The sequence below is a fragment of the Myotis davidii genome, unplaced genomic scaffold, assembly GCF_000327345.1.
Source record: "Myotis davidii unplaced genomic scaffold, ASM32734v1 scaffold289, whole genome shotgun sequence".
NCBI lineage: Eukaryota > Metazoa > Chordata > Mammalia > Chiroptera > Vespertilionidae > Myotis > Myotis davidii.
The window spans coordinates 1,591,725-1,606,451 of NW_006299717.1; the positions used below are offsets into that span (position 1 = coordinate 1,591,725).

The 14,727-nt window shown below is 38.2% G+C and overlaps 1 protein-coding gene across 2 annotated transcripts in view; it reads left to right on the forward strand.

Moving 5' to 3' along the window:
- BTBD9 (BTB (POZ) domain containing 9) overlaps positions 1-14,727 on the forward strand; it is a 444,722-nt gene that overhangs the window by 75,719 nt on the left and 354,276 nt on the right. For both annotated transcript variants that reach the window (XM_006775885.2, XM_006775884.2), the window contains exon 7: positions 1-88. In XM_006775885.2, coding sequence (XP_006775948.1) covers positions 1-88 — 88 coding nt within the window. The remainder of the gene's footprint in view (positions 89-14,727) is intronic.

The following is a 14,727-nucleotide window of genomic DNA, read 5'->3' on the forward strand; positions in this document are numbered from 1 at the left end:
ATGAACTTGATTGGATCAGAGTGATTGATCATTCACAGTATCTGTGTCGTTCTTGGCAAAAGTTATATTTTCCAGCCCGTGTCTGCAGGTTAGTTCTCATGTATAATAAATTATTTTGTTGTTTATTCAAGGAGATTTGGGCTTTGACAAGAAACAGATTACATTTTTGGTCTTATAGAAGAGTTTTTTAGAGTATCACCTAACGAATACATTCCAACATAACCTTAGAGAAACTATGGAAAATTAGGCATTTAATATTTAGAGTGTGCTGTGGAACTGTTTATCCAAAGTATTTTGTGCTGTTTTTATGTAGTAGACATATAAAGGAATATGAAGGGACAGGAATACTGAGGAGTGGAAATACTTTCTGAACTGCATGCTTTACCTTGAAAGCAGTTATTGTTAGGCGGTACATTCTTCCCACAGAAGCCATGAGAGTGTTTCTGGAGACTTCTCTGGCTGTCCTCAGGGCACAAGGAGATTTTTTGATGCCATTGTGCATATTCTGAAATCTGTGTTCTTTTTCTAGGTCAGTGAATATCCATGGCATTTGACAGAGTCAGTGTTTCTAGTGGGGCTGGGCTTGGGGCAAGGGAGGCTCAGCAGGTGGGGCTCCAGGCTCACAACCTCCCTTCCTCAGAGCACCTTAGCTTGTATTGTTGTGATGTGTTGCATGTTGCAGTCCATGTTAGTTTGTCTTAAAAAGTACTGATAAAGTATTGTCCTAATATTTCATATTCTTTCTTTAGGTATAAGCCATATTTTAAACTTTTTAAAATGAAATTCTGTAAAACCTAACCGAATAATGAAATTGGGAGTTGAGAAAAGTAGTTAAAGGTTCCCCAAATTGTGTTGTTTCTGTTATAATTTTCCCCTTGGAAATTGCCTTCAGATATTCTTTACCAAAGGATCAAAGGCAGGTTCATTTGGTGTGGTGAGGCAAGAGAAGGGAAGGGATATCAAAGGTGTAAACTAGGGAGAATGTGGAGCTGACCCCTTACCCAATTCCCTCCTCACTCTCACCTGTAACCTCGATTGACCTTCCATTGTGGCTGATTCAGAGCAGGTGGATGCCCCACAGCACTTACTCTCTTGGTCTGAAGACACTCTTATACTTATTAAACTCATGACCTGTCAAAATCAGGCTGAATTCTCACTTCCACCACAGGAACTCACAAAACCTTTCAGCCTCTGGTATAGTAAAGAATGTTGCCTACATTTTTTTATTATAGTATGACCAGACACAATATTGTTATCCAGGGATCCTCTTGTGTGAAAATGAAGAAAATCAATTTCATTTCCCCAAAGGGGGACTAAAGTGTCTAAGATCTGGCAGTTGCTCTTTTATCAGAGGAGTTTTGAATGGATTAAAATGAGAAGGACAAGAAATTGAGTGAAGATTCTATATCTCAGAGCTGCCTAGGGATACTTCGAGAGTGACAGAGGGGCCCTGACCTGGGGGACATGATCGAGTCTGTATCGACTCAGTTTATTACTATTGTATTGGATTAAAAAATAAGCAGTATAACAGCCAAAGCGTCTGATGTGCACCGAAGGACCGTGTGCTTGTATTTAATTTGAAATCGTAGGAACATGACTCCCAGAACAAATCATAGTGAATATAAAACCAGTCATGACAGAGTCTGTGTACTTTACACCCATCTTAAAACATGCCTTCAGTTATGGTCTCTGGCTTTTAGAAAATATACTTTTCTTTATTTATCAATGGGTATTATTTATGCTCCCCTTTCCTTACTTTGTCTCTCCTGGGTGGCCTTGCCTTTGTTGGTATAGCTTTTATACGCGTAGAGCCTGGCCATATTCGTGATGCTAGTTTTTGTTTTCGTATAGCTGGCTCCCAACTCTGGTCAAGAAAAACTGAGACAAAGTGGTTTAGAGAAAGTGTTAACAAGAAAAGGAAGAAACCTTGATATTATATTTGTTTAAAAAATTTAAATATATTTATAATTACTTTAACATATTATGTTAATTACTAAATTCCATGATAAACTCTGCCTTTTGTAATGTTCGGAATTTTGGTAGTATATAAAAATGAACCTAAGAATAAGTCCCTATTGATTATTCAAGGATGTCTTATACTTGGTGCTTCTTATCTTCACAGTCATTTATTGACTACCTAAACAATGTGCTAAACACATTTCTTCTAGCTTCACTAGGCACATATAAATTCTTTATTTCTTTAGCATATCAGTATTCTGTTTGCATTATGTCAGTTAAAATGCTCATTTGTAACATTTGCATGTCACCTTTATTCTTCAGTTTCCTTCATATGTTTGTCCTGCCTCTGATACTAAAATTACAAGCTTTTGGAATCGAGTATACATTCTAATCTTTTAGTATTCTTACACAGTACTCAGGTTATGACCTTGTGTGCAGTAGGTACTCTATAAATGTTACCACAGGATTTGTGGGGTCAGGGCACTGACTGGGTAATGAAGAGAGATTGCTTTAATGTTGATATGTATATATTTTCATTGATACTTTTAATCCATGTGTTTGTTAGAATGCACATCACGGCTGGAAAACTCTCTGGAGTGGTAAGTGGTTTTGTACTGTTTGCAAAGGCTACTTTCTGTTTTTTTTCTTTAGAAAACTGAATTTTGAATTTAATCCCAGAAGCTATGAGTGTCATGTATTGATGAAAGAGTATATCAAATATATTCACAAAAGGAGAGGTGCTCTGTGAACTGGGGGGTGTGAGATTACCCAGCCCTCTCTGAATCCAGGCTGGACTGCATGCAAATTAGCATTTTGTAGTAGAAAAACCATGGGCTATGGAGTTAGAGAGCTCTTCTCAAATCCTGGCTTCATCTAATACTGGCATTGTGATCTTAGAAAAGTTGTGCCTTTCTGAGCACTCGTTTTTCTATACCAGTAAAAAAAAAAAAAAATCGGGAATAGCCCTGGTCAGTGATTCTCAGTGGTTAGAGTGTTAGCCTGTGCACTTAAGTGTCTCAGGTTTGATTTCCTGTCAAGGGCATGTACCTGGGTTTCAGGTTTGATCCCTAGCCCTGGTTGGGGCACATTTGGGAAGTAACCAATCATGTGTCTCTCACATCAGTGTTTCTCTCCCCCTCTCTCTCTCCCCCCTCCTCCTTCTCTCTCTCCTCCCCTCCATTCCACTCTTTCTAAAATAAAAATCAGTGGAAAAAATATCCTCAGGTGAGGATTAAGAACAAAACACACACACACACACACACACACACACACACACACACACCCACAATAGCCACACCCTTTATGGGGGTCTGTTGCGGAGGTTTAGATGGCATAGCACATATATGAGTACTGGGCACAGTGCCTGGCCCAAAATAGGCTCAGTAAATAGTTGTTTTTATTACTAATTTTTAAAAAATTATTTTTCTCACTTCTAAGACTCTCAACTGGGGTTTGACCTTCAGGGAAAGGAACCATTCCTACCATCCTCTTTGGCCATGGTGGCTCTCACTGCAAGGAAATTTTTCCTTACCTCAGGAGCCTAGTTGGTTCAGCACTTTTCTATTCCCAGTCCATGTTTAGTAATCCAAAACATATATTAACCCCTTCCCCAACAATTTTTTTTGTTAAAAACGTTTCTTTTTCAGACTAATTTTTTTATTTTGGTTCTATATAGTATTTTTGATGCTGGTTATGAAAACAGTTTGTAACTCGTCTTCCTATAAACCATATTTTTTTTACCATATTTTCTTAGTATACTCGTCGACGACTGAAAAAGAACATTTTGTGAAAACGAGTATACACGTTTCTGCCGGGGAAGGGGTTAAATGGGTCTCTTTATCTGTTTTAAAAAATTATATGAATCTTTTTTTTTTAATCCTCACCCGAGGACATGTTTTTATTGGTTTCAGAGAGAGAGGAGAGAAGAAGGGGGAGAGAGAGAAACATTGACGTAAAAGGGAAACATTGATCAATTGCCTCCCCTATGCACCCCAACAGGGGTTTGAACCTGCAGCTGGGGTATGTACCCTAACCAGGAATCAAACCTATGACTTTTCAGTGTACGGGACAATGCTCTAACCAACTGAGCCACACTGGCCAGGGCGGGTTTTTAACTTAATAACCTGCCCATTTGTATGTTTCCAGCAGTTTTCAAATATTTTGGTTTTGGTAAAGCATTTCTTATTCTGATAAAATATATATAAAACATAAAATTTTCTATCCATATATTTGTGGAATGTAATTCAGTCTGTATTTCACCTCACCAAAGTAGTAGACATTATCTATTGACAAAGCCAGAGTTATAGTGCCAACCATAACAGTGAATGGAGGGAAATTAACTGCTCTGTCTTTCTTGGTCTTTTTTAGGTACTCATTTGGCTATGCACTGCTGTATGTAACCAAAAACTTAAACTAATAACTACCCACCCCACCGACCCCCAATTGGAGGTGCAGAAAAGTGACTTGTCAGTTTCGTTAGAATTTTTCATATATACTCAGAACCATGTAATGTCTTGTCGGCTTTCTCTTTCTCAGGAAAAGGCAATTTCTGCTTTCCCCATAAATTCTCTAACCTTCAAATTGTCTTCTTGGCTATCTAGTAAGCTCTCATCAAGTACTCCCATAGCTTTCTTAGATGATGGAGTCTAGGACCAAACAAAAACACTAATAAGGAATGGCAAATATTGAGTACCCTGGGGGGTTTTAAATTTTTTTCTGGCTGTCTCTCAACATGACACTGGTAATTTGGCAGCCGTATAATGTTGCTGAAATATGAGAAGACTCGAAACATAGGTGTGAAGGGTAGAGATAGATTTCAGAGCCTATATATGGCTGGTAGGTGGAATTACAAAAAAAGTGATCTTGGTATAAAACCTGGGAGTTGAGGGAGAGGAACAGCAGGCCTAAAAGCAAGGTTCTCAAGGATACACCTGTTGAGAGAGGGAAGAAAAGAGTAGATGGCAGACACTTTTGCTGCAGGGCTGCAGGTTAGAGGAGAGCCAGGAGGAGCACAGCTGACTGAAGGCAAGGCCAACAGGGTGTCGAGAAGATGCAGCTTCATAATTAGAACATGGCACAGGGGGGACGCCCAGGGAACACAAAACTGGGCTTTCTTCTTTCTTTCCTTCTGTTTTTAATTCTCAAAGTGGAAGTGTCTTTTCTATGACATTTTAATTATAAAATTAAAATGTAGTACATATTTTAAAAATTGATAAAGCTTGCTATCTGATAAGGCCATATCCAGTTTCCACCAATAGCACATAAAAACGCCTCTGCTCTGAAACTGCACCAGTGCAGGCATCATCAACGTTTTGCCAATATGATTTATGATTTGTCAAAAAAGGTCTTACTTTAATTTGGATTTCTTTTATCGGTGAAGTGGAATATCTTTTATTACTGGCTATTTGTTATTTCTCATTTATGAAAAGTCTACTTTTATCTTCTGCATATTTTACTTCTTGTGTAATTATCTTTTTTTTGGCTGGTGAGAACTTAACATTGGTATATAGATATATGTTATGTATAATGTCATATATGTGTATACATATATACATATATGTGTATATGTATGTGTGACATTATCCTCTTGCCTGTCATGTTTTACAGTTTATTAGTTTTTTTTTGTGTTTTATTGGTACCCTTTGCCATATAGAATTTTACTTTTTAAAAAACGTGGCTGGTGCTTCTCAGTGGTTAGAGAGTTGGCCCATGCACCAAAGGGTCTCAAGTTCGAATTCCAGTCAAGGGCATGCACCTGGGTTGCAGGTTTATTCCTGGCCCTGGCTGGGGCATATGGGGGAGGCAACCAATGGATATCTCTCTCTTGCATCTGTGTGTCTCCCTCCCTCCCTCCCTCCCTCCCTCCTTTCCTCCATCGCTCCTTCTCACTCTCTTTAAAAAAAAAATCAATGGAAAAATATCCTCTGGTAAGGATTGACCAAAAACAAAGGGTCATCAAATCTGTCAGTCATAAATGATTTTCATTGGTCTGATATCATGTTTAGAAAGTTGTTCCTCACTTCCAACATTAAAGAATTCTGTATTTTTATAAATATTTTTCTACTACTTGCTATTTTTATATGTAAATATTTAATCCGGCTAGAATATTTTTTTGTGTATATTTTTGGGCAGAGATAGTCAGTTGGCTAAGACTATTTATTAATCATTCCTTACCACACTAATGTGAGTAGCCATATTCATCATGTACTAAGTTCTAGCATGTATTCTGCTCTGTTCCATTGATTTTGTTGACTGTTGCTCAAAGTGTTTTAATTATTGTAGTTTCCCTTCTTTTTTTTTCTTTTCTTACAATTAGAAATTATAATGTGACAAATGTGTCATGGAAAAAAGAAAGGGTGTTATAGAGCATCTGTCCACCTGTCTTCTGGTCTCAGTGGTCGCATTAGAGGACATAAATGATGATAAACATCTCACTAGAATGGTTCTGCTCTCGTTTATAGGAAGAAATTTAGGTGTGATTCACCAGCTAAGGAACTATATTTGTCTTCATTTATACATCTGTTCATTTATTCACCACTCGCTCATTTCACAAATAAGCTCCTACTTTGTATTTGCATTATATTTGATATTGAGGCCATGGCACTGAAGAGGACTACCGAGGTTTCTGCTCTCAGGGAATTTGGAAGAAACAGATAAACTAATAGTAAGAACACATCACATAATTATGAGTGTTGTGAAGATGGTATTGTGATAGTGACCATGGTCAAGGGGTACAGGGTGGTTATTTTAAATAGGTGTTCATGGAAACCCCAAAAGGAGAGGTGGTTTTGCTCACCTGGGGATAGGTTTAGAGAGAGGTAGGGAGGGAAGGAGAGAGAGAGAGAGAGAGAGAGAGCACGAGAACACACAGGTATGTGCCCTGAGCAGGAATCAAGCCTCGCACCAAATTTGCACGGGACGACACTCCAACCAACTGAGCCACCTTGCCAGGGCGAGAAGTGGTTGTTTTAAGCCGAGATGAAGTGAGTGATATTCCCTGGTCATTATTTTAGATATTTAGGATTTCTTTGGTTTACCTTTAATATTTTTCAGGGATATCTGGTGTACTGTAGGAGGCCTCATTAGATGAATACTAAAACTGTACTGTTTTTGGTATTGGGCACTTTAATCTCTTTTATTGCTACCATATATTTCAGGTCCCTCCTCATCCCTGCCATCATTAGATGCAGCATAACTTTATTTTTTTTACCCATCTTCATTAAATTATAGTACCTACACAGTGCTATAGATCTACAAGACATAAAATAAATGAGAAAAATAAACATTGCTATTGATGGCAACATTCTTTCTCTACCATGTTAACATTGTACAAAAGCATGTGTGTCTTTTTTCTCCTCCCCCTACCCCATAACTGGGCACTGATATATTTGTTTTCTTTAAAAGGCAGGCATTTTTACATTGCTCAGTGGTTTACTAGGATGCTTTAGCTTTAGAATCACAGCTAGAATTATGCTGAGCCTCTACTTTCTTTATATGATTGACATCTTCAGAATTCAAGAAATAGCTTATTCAGGTGTAAGTAAAAAAACAGTTTTAAAAAGTAACCATTTTAGCTTATACTTAGTTTGAGTTGTCTTTGTACCTACAACTTTGATACCATAATTGAACTGGTACAGAAAAAGAAAAGCAGAATGTAGCCACATGGTGTCACTATATCATTACAATTTTACTTGGGGCCAAAGAGAGGCTGAAATTGCCTTTTTTATAAAACCGTATTTAAATATAAATTGTTCTGAAGCCTGTGGTTTGTGAAATAACATGTGACACTGTTTGTACCATTTAAGCCTTTCTACTCATGGAGCATTAATTATGCCCGAAGTCCGTAAGTGTACATTCAATGCCAGCCCGCTCTTGACTTGCCATGTGTACTGTATAGCGGATATGTGGCTGCTGTAATACAGTTATTCAGTTTCATGCAAATACTTAAAAAAATCTTCCTTCAGAATTTTGAAATAAACGTAAGAGTAACTCAAAGGAGATAGATCCATTAAATATTTTTAAGGAATTGGAAAGCAAAAGAAAGGAGGAATGAGGAAGAGAGAGAGGGCTATTGGAACTCAGGAGAGAAACAGGGAGGAAACAGTGTAACACTTACTGGCATCTGCTATGGGCTGGACACATATTGTTACCTTATATAATTCTTATAATAGCTCTAGGAGAAAAATACCACTAACTACCTTATTTTTACAAATGAGGACATTGAGCTCTAGAGAAGCTAACTTTGCAGGTCTGTCTGAATACACAGTTAACACCACAGTCTTACATTGCCTGAAAGGATATGAGATTAAAAAAATAGCTCTGCTTTGGAGTAGGAGGAAACTTAGAGCTCCGAAGAAGCCCCCACTGCCTCTTTGGCAGGAGCAGTTTCCAGGAATGCTGAGAGAAGGCCTGTGTGGCCGTCCTCTGCTCATGCTGGTTGCAGCTGCCCAGAAGACCAGGATACTAATGCTGAGGATGATGAGGGTGATGATGAACAATTGAGGAAGTTTTTCTCTTTAAAATGCTCCAAAGGGAATGTAGCAATCTTTTATCTAGGTCTGTTTTGTCAGTTTGTCAGTAGAGCTTTGAATTTTCTTGCCCCTTAGTTTCCCATAAGATCATTTTTAGATTTTATCATTACAGTGAACCTGGTGTTCTTAACTCCTGGTTTTGCTTCAGCTGTGTTTAGAAACAAATTTCATATTATTATAAAATTTCTCTTCACAAGATCTCTTAATCTTGCATTGCTTTTTTAAAATTTATTGATTTGAGAACGAGAGAGAAGCAGAAACATCAATTTGTTGTTCCACTTATTTATGCATTCATTGGTTTAGTCTTGTATGTGCCCTGTCTGGGGACCGAACCACAACTTTGGAATATAGGGATGATACCCTACTCAACTGAGCTGCCCAGCCAGGGCCTGCTTCTTTAGAGGAATTTTCTATTTATTATTTTTACCTAGAATCCTCTTATTAGGTCCCCCTCCCCCCCCAAAGAATCCACTGTGTTTTGTATTCAGTAAGACCTTTGAAACATGGGTTTGTGCTTAAGTTATTCAGTCAAATCCAGGGTTTTTGTTTTATTATATTTTGTTTAAAGGATAATAATAGCCCAGCTGGTGTGGTTTAGTGGTTGAGCATCGACCCATGAACCATGAGGTCACAGTTGGATTCCTGGTCAGGGCACATGCCTGGTTGTGGGCTTGACCCCTTGTGGTGTGCTTGTAGGAGGCAGCTGATCGATGATTCTCTTTCATCATTGATGTTTCTATCTCTCTCTCCCTCTCCCTTCTTTGAAATCAATAAAAACATATTTACCAAAAAGAAGAATAAGAAGAATAGCATGTTGAGATTCTTTTGTGTGTAGTGGAAGAATTAGAACATGAGAATATAGAACAGGTTTGCCCTTTTGCTTTTTATTTTATAGTTATAGAACGTAAATTAGTGTCTTTCAATAAGCCGCCTGCATGAGATGAGGTTAGTAACACTAATGATCAGTTATTATTACCACAGATAACTGTTTGTTTTTCATTCTGGAAGAGCAAGAACTGTATTTGGTGGTGCTAACAGTTGTTTCCTAAACAGTTATATCCAGGATTAAGTTCTGATACTGCCTCCCTAGTTGACCATCAAACATCCTTTTTCTCATGCCTTTCCTTTCCTAAATATTACTCAGTTATTTATAGGATTTATTCATTTAGACATTTGTTCAATAAGCATTTATTAACACCTGCTGTATTGTAGGCACTTAGTTTAGTTGCCAGGCATAAAAGGATGAACAAGACAGTTGCTGCTCTCATGATACAATAGTAGTGATAACCTTCTAAAGATTGATAGAGTAAAATATGATAGGTGTAATAATAAGTGTATATATATATAGTGGGAGAGAGCGGGGGGGGACACGTTCCTAGGAGCAGCATAGGTATGGGGGACCCTATTGAAGAGAGGTTTTGAGCCGAGTTTAAAGGACCAAGGGATTGAGCAGGCAAAATAAAAGAGAAAGAATGTGCGGTATGTACAGGACATTTGCTGGAGGCAGAATTTGCACTGGATTTGACCAAATCTAAACTTCGCTCAAAGCTCTCCACCAACAGGTCTTTTTGCTTCTCTAGCTCATCTTTGATTCTTAAAAGCCCTGTTTTGTCTCACTAGTCAATCACATCTATTTACTTGCTCATACCTCCTGCCTATGTCCTTAAGCTCAGAGACTCTACATAAATGATAGTCCTTCCCTCTTTATGTGATCTTGTACAATTGTTTCTGGGTATCTGGGATTTGGTTTTAGTTAAAGCTATGTGTTTTTTTTTTGTAAACCTTTAACAAGATTAGAAGATTCCCTGTGAAGAGCTATAAATTAGGTTAATTTGCGCAAATGTTATTCAGAGAATAGTAAAAATTCCTAAGAAGTGAAGAAAAAGTCCCCCTTTTAGAACCAGGATTTGAGTCTGTGTCTTTTGCTTAGAAAAGTAATACATTTGTATAGGCACTTCATTATTGGATGGGTACATGCTGTGTGTAAGGAATTTAACAGTAGTGTATAAATACTGATACCGTTTTCCTGTTGGAGATCTCCTTTTGGAATCTTGTTTTCAGACTTCAGCTCTCCCACCTCTTGATTATGGAACTTAGGAAATCCTGAACCAGGAAGCCAGGTACTAAACTCCTGGGCAATAGAATACAGAGCCACCTGGGGTGCTAGGCTCCTTAATAAGAGCCAGGGGCCTTCAGCAGTGGGGACAGAAACAAAGGTGAGCTATGGGGCTGGGAGTAGGAACCTGGGAGTTAATGGAAATGGTTGGAAAGACTTTCCAGGACCTTCAATACGGCTGCGGAGAGAGTAAAGACATGTTAGTGGAGTAAAGCTTCCCTGACTTTTCACTTTGGAAGATCGAGAAGAGGGAATGACAGCTAAATCCTGGAGGTCAAGCATACACACAGACTTGGACACAGATTTATTTGTGAGTGGCATAGTTATTTTCCAGTCCTGTTTGCTTTGGAAATGGTGATCTAAAGAAGGCACTGGTTAGGTAGTTGGTATTCTCTTTATATACTTACATTGTATCCCGTACTGCCTAGCAGTGATTGCTTTGACCTTTCATAGCGTTTTTAGCTTGAGTCATCCACTTTAGCCATTAATTACATACTATATCTTGTACACCTCTCTGATTATTTTGTGGTTTCTGGACCTTTTTTTGATAGTAGTTGCACATAAGGTAGCTTGTTCAATCTCTTTAGCCCTCTACTATCTCTCAATGCAGGTGCCTGGATTATAATTGATCTTTTCCAGAAAAATCCTTTTGACACTGCTATTTTTTCCCCCAGTGTTAGAAGGAGATACCAGGAAATAAGATTTTATAATATTTCTTTCCACAGAAAATATGCTTAAAGAGAACTGTATGTACAAGTCCTGTGGTTAATAAAATAATTAGAGCTTTCTCAGTGATCATATGATCATATAAACAGTACAAGTTCCCTAGATCAGTGTTCCTTCTGTGGATACAAGGTTAGCTCAGAGGAGAGTGGACCAGAAATGAAGCCAGATTGCCTGGCAGCTGCCAGAAATTCTGGGCAGAGTGCCAGGCTTAGTTCACCTTCTAAAAATTCATCTCCCAGAATGAAAATAGAGGGCTCGATCTTTGCAAGGAGTGGTAGTAGCATGAGCTCTTGGACTTCCTTAGGCCCGAAGTACTTTATTGATGCAAGGAAAGGGGGGGAACAGATTACTGTGGACCAGTGGCTTTGACCTTATTTAAGAATTGTAATATTTTCTTTAGCAGCTTACTTCATTATATTTCAAATTATAATTTCATAAGTTAATAATTGTTCTTTCAATTAATGTGGGTCATATATACACATGAATATGTTTTGCCTGATAGGAAGCTGTAGGTTTAATTTCTAATAGTCATAGAAATTCTATGCACATTATGAAGCTATTAGGATGTAACAGCTGTTTTAGTTCATTTCACCCTGCAAAAGAAATGTGATATAGACTAAAATGATCAGTAATTATGTATTTTGAAAGCTAAACCGCCAGTTATAGAAAGTGCTAATTTACACATTAGATACTGATAAAATACAGGATGCTATGAGTTTCAAAGTTAGTGTTATCTTCTGCCTAAGACTATGAAAGAGAATCTGTGCCAAAAGACATTTTCTCTCTTTGAAGTCCTCGTTTGCATTGCCTATTGTAATTTTGAAGTTGCAAATCAACAGATATGAAGAAGTGCTTGATATTTTTCTAAAGAAAAAAAATTATAAGGCCTGTTAGAAGAAGTAGGATCTAGAAGGATTTTATTTTATTTCTGTTGATCAGTGCTTGCCATCTGCCTTCCGCTTAATGTTGTAGAAGCATGCCTGCGTTTCCCAGTTCTGAACAGATGATGTGCATGGTTTGTTGAGATATATGTATATTCTGGATGTGTGTGTGTATATATACCTACAGTGCTTAAAATCACACTTGAAGTGCAAAACAGATAATGAGTCTCCATTTCTGGCTAATTTGCATATTCAGCTCTTGCACACAAAAGACTACAATGACACTGATTTTCTTTTCTACTTTAGAATCAGCACTAACCAGCTGTCAACAAATATTTTGATTAAACACTTTTCTTTATTGGGGAACTTTGGGGCACATTCTTCGTATAAACATAGTCTCTTCTTTGATTTCAAGGGACATATTTTCAGTATGATTCATGGTGCATCACACCGGTAAGCTGTCATGCACAAAAATATATTTTTCTCTGTAAACTTCCTTTTTACCATTGATTTCTCTAGGGCAAAACTATGGCTCAGCACCGAATATTCCAACTCAAGATATTTGCCTGAAACAAAGGTAGTAAATAAACATATAAGCCTGCTTTAAATAAACTGAAAAATTTAAAGTATAGATTCATAAATCGGGCTTTTCCAAGATATTTTTAAAGGTGATTTAATAGTTTCTTTAATACATTTAAAATATGATTTGACTACAGAAGTTGTTAATATTTTGACATAGACTCATCTGGTCTTCTGTGTAAGTATACATAAACATTTTATTTACAAAAAAGGTATTATATGGCACATACTATATTGAAAGCTTGCATACACACACACACACACACACACTTGGTGCCAGGATTGTGTTGGATTTTGGATTACAAAATCTCTAACTGGTACCAAACCTTTATTTGATCTCAATTTCCTCTTTCTGAAATGTTCTTTATCTCTACTACAGAAATCACATATATTTATTTAGAAAGATGAAATGTTATTTTCTCTGGGAAATCTTCCTTGATCTCCCCAAATGAAATAAAACTGCTTTTGTTTTTCATTTAGTAAACAAATACTATCAAACTCCTGTTACAGGATGGGCCCTGTGCTAGGTACTAGAACTATGGTGGCGAGCTTTTAAACACACATCCCCTGCCTTGTGGAGTTTACAGCTTAGTAGGAGAGTCAGATATTGAACAAAATAACTACATGTAAAGGAAGAATTATAGGCTATGGTAAATGCAGAGAAAGAAAAACACAAGTGAGCATTAGTGGTATAAAGAAGAGTATAGTTTCAACTAGGCGAGTCAGAGAAGTTTTTAGGGAAGTGATATTTAAGTAGAGACCTAAGTGATGATTAGGAGTTAAGGAGGCAAAGAAGAAAGGAGAAAGCATTTGGAGCAGACAGAAAGGAAAACCTGGAGGGAGAAAAGAACTTGGCCTGTTCAAGGAAATGAAAGGAAATTAGTGTGGTTGGATAGTGGTGGTGAGAGAGTGGGGAGGTAGGTTGTTTAGGACCGGCAGAACCTATTAAAGAGAGGGTAGTCCTTCAAAAGTGCTGTCCCTGGGAAGGGTGTTACGCTAGGATGTGACGTGATCTGACTTGAAGTTTAAAGACCTGTTTCCTTTGTGGGGGATAGATTAGGTGGGTGAGAGTGGAAGCAGGGAGACCAGTTGGGAGGCCTTGCTATATACATAGTTCAGGAGGAATATGTTGGTTGCTTGTGTAAGGATGGTAGCTGGGTATGATGAGATTCTCCTGTAATGGGTAATGATAGCAGGGGAAGTGGATTTGAGGTATGTTCTTCAGCTTGTGAGACTTGTAAGGAATGTTGCTATATATACAGGCTTGGAGCAGATAAAGGAGGTCTGGGCTGAATTGGAGGAAGGTATTTGAAGCCAGAGGAATTAATTAGATTTGAAAGAGGTAGAATGTAGTAGAACATAGAAAGAGGAAAAAAGGGGTGTTTAGAGCTGAGTCTGAGGTGCTGTAGAAGTTGATCAGGTAGACGAGAAGAAGCCAACAAAGGAAGCGGGGAAGGAGCAGCCAGTAAAGGAAGTGAGGACAAGCAGGAAAGTGTGGTTGCTGCAAGATCAAGTAGGTGAGGAATGAGAAGTCTCCATTGGCTTTGCATTGGCAACATAGAGGGCATGGTTCACCTTGGCAGTAGCAGTTTTACTGACATGGTGGAGTGGAAGCCAGATTACGGTTGGTTAGTACATTAAATGTGTAATCCTATCTAATAAAAGACAAAAAGGATAATTAACTGTACCTCTGCTACGCTTCCCATTGGCTAATCAGTGAGATATGCAAATTAATTGCCAACAAAGATGGCGGCCAGCAGCCACTGAGCTGGAACGATCAAGTTTGCTTGCTCTAGTGATGGAGGCAGCCAAGGTTCTCCGCCTGCTGCGGCCTGCTCTAAGCTCCGAAAGCAACAGCTCCAAAAGCAACAAAGTTTCAATTATAGAGGCTAAACAAACCCCAGATACCTGCTTTCAGCCAGCTGGGGCCTGAGAG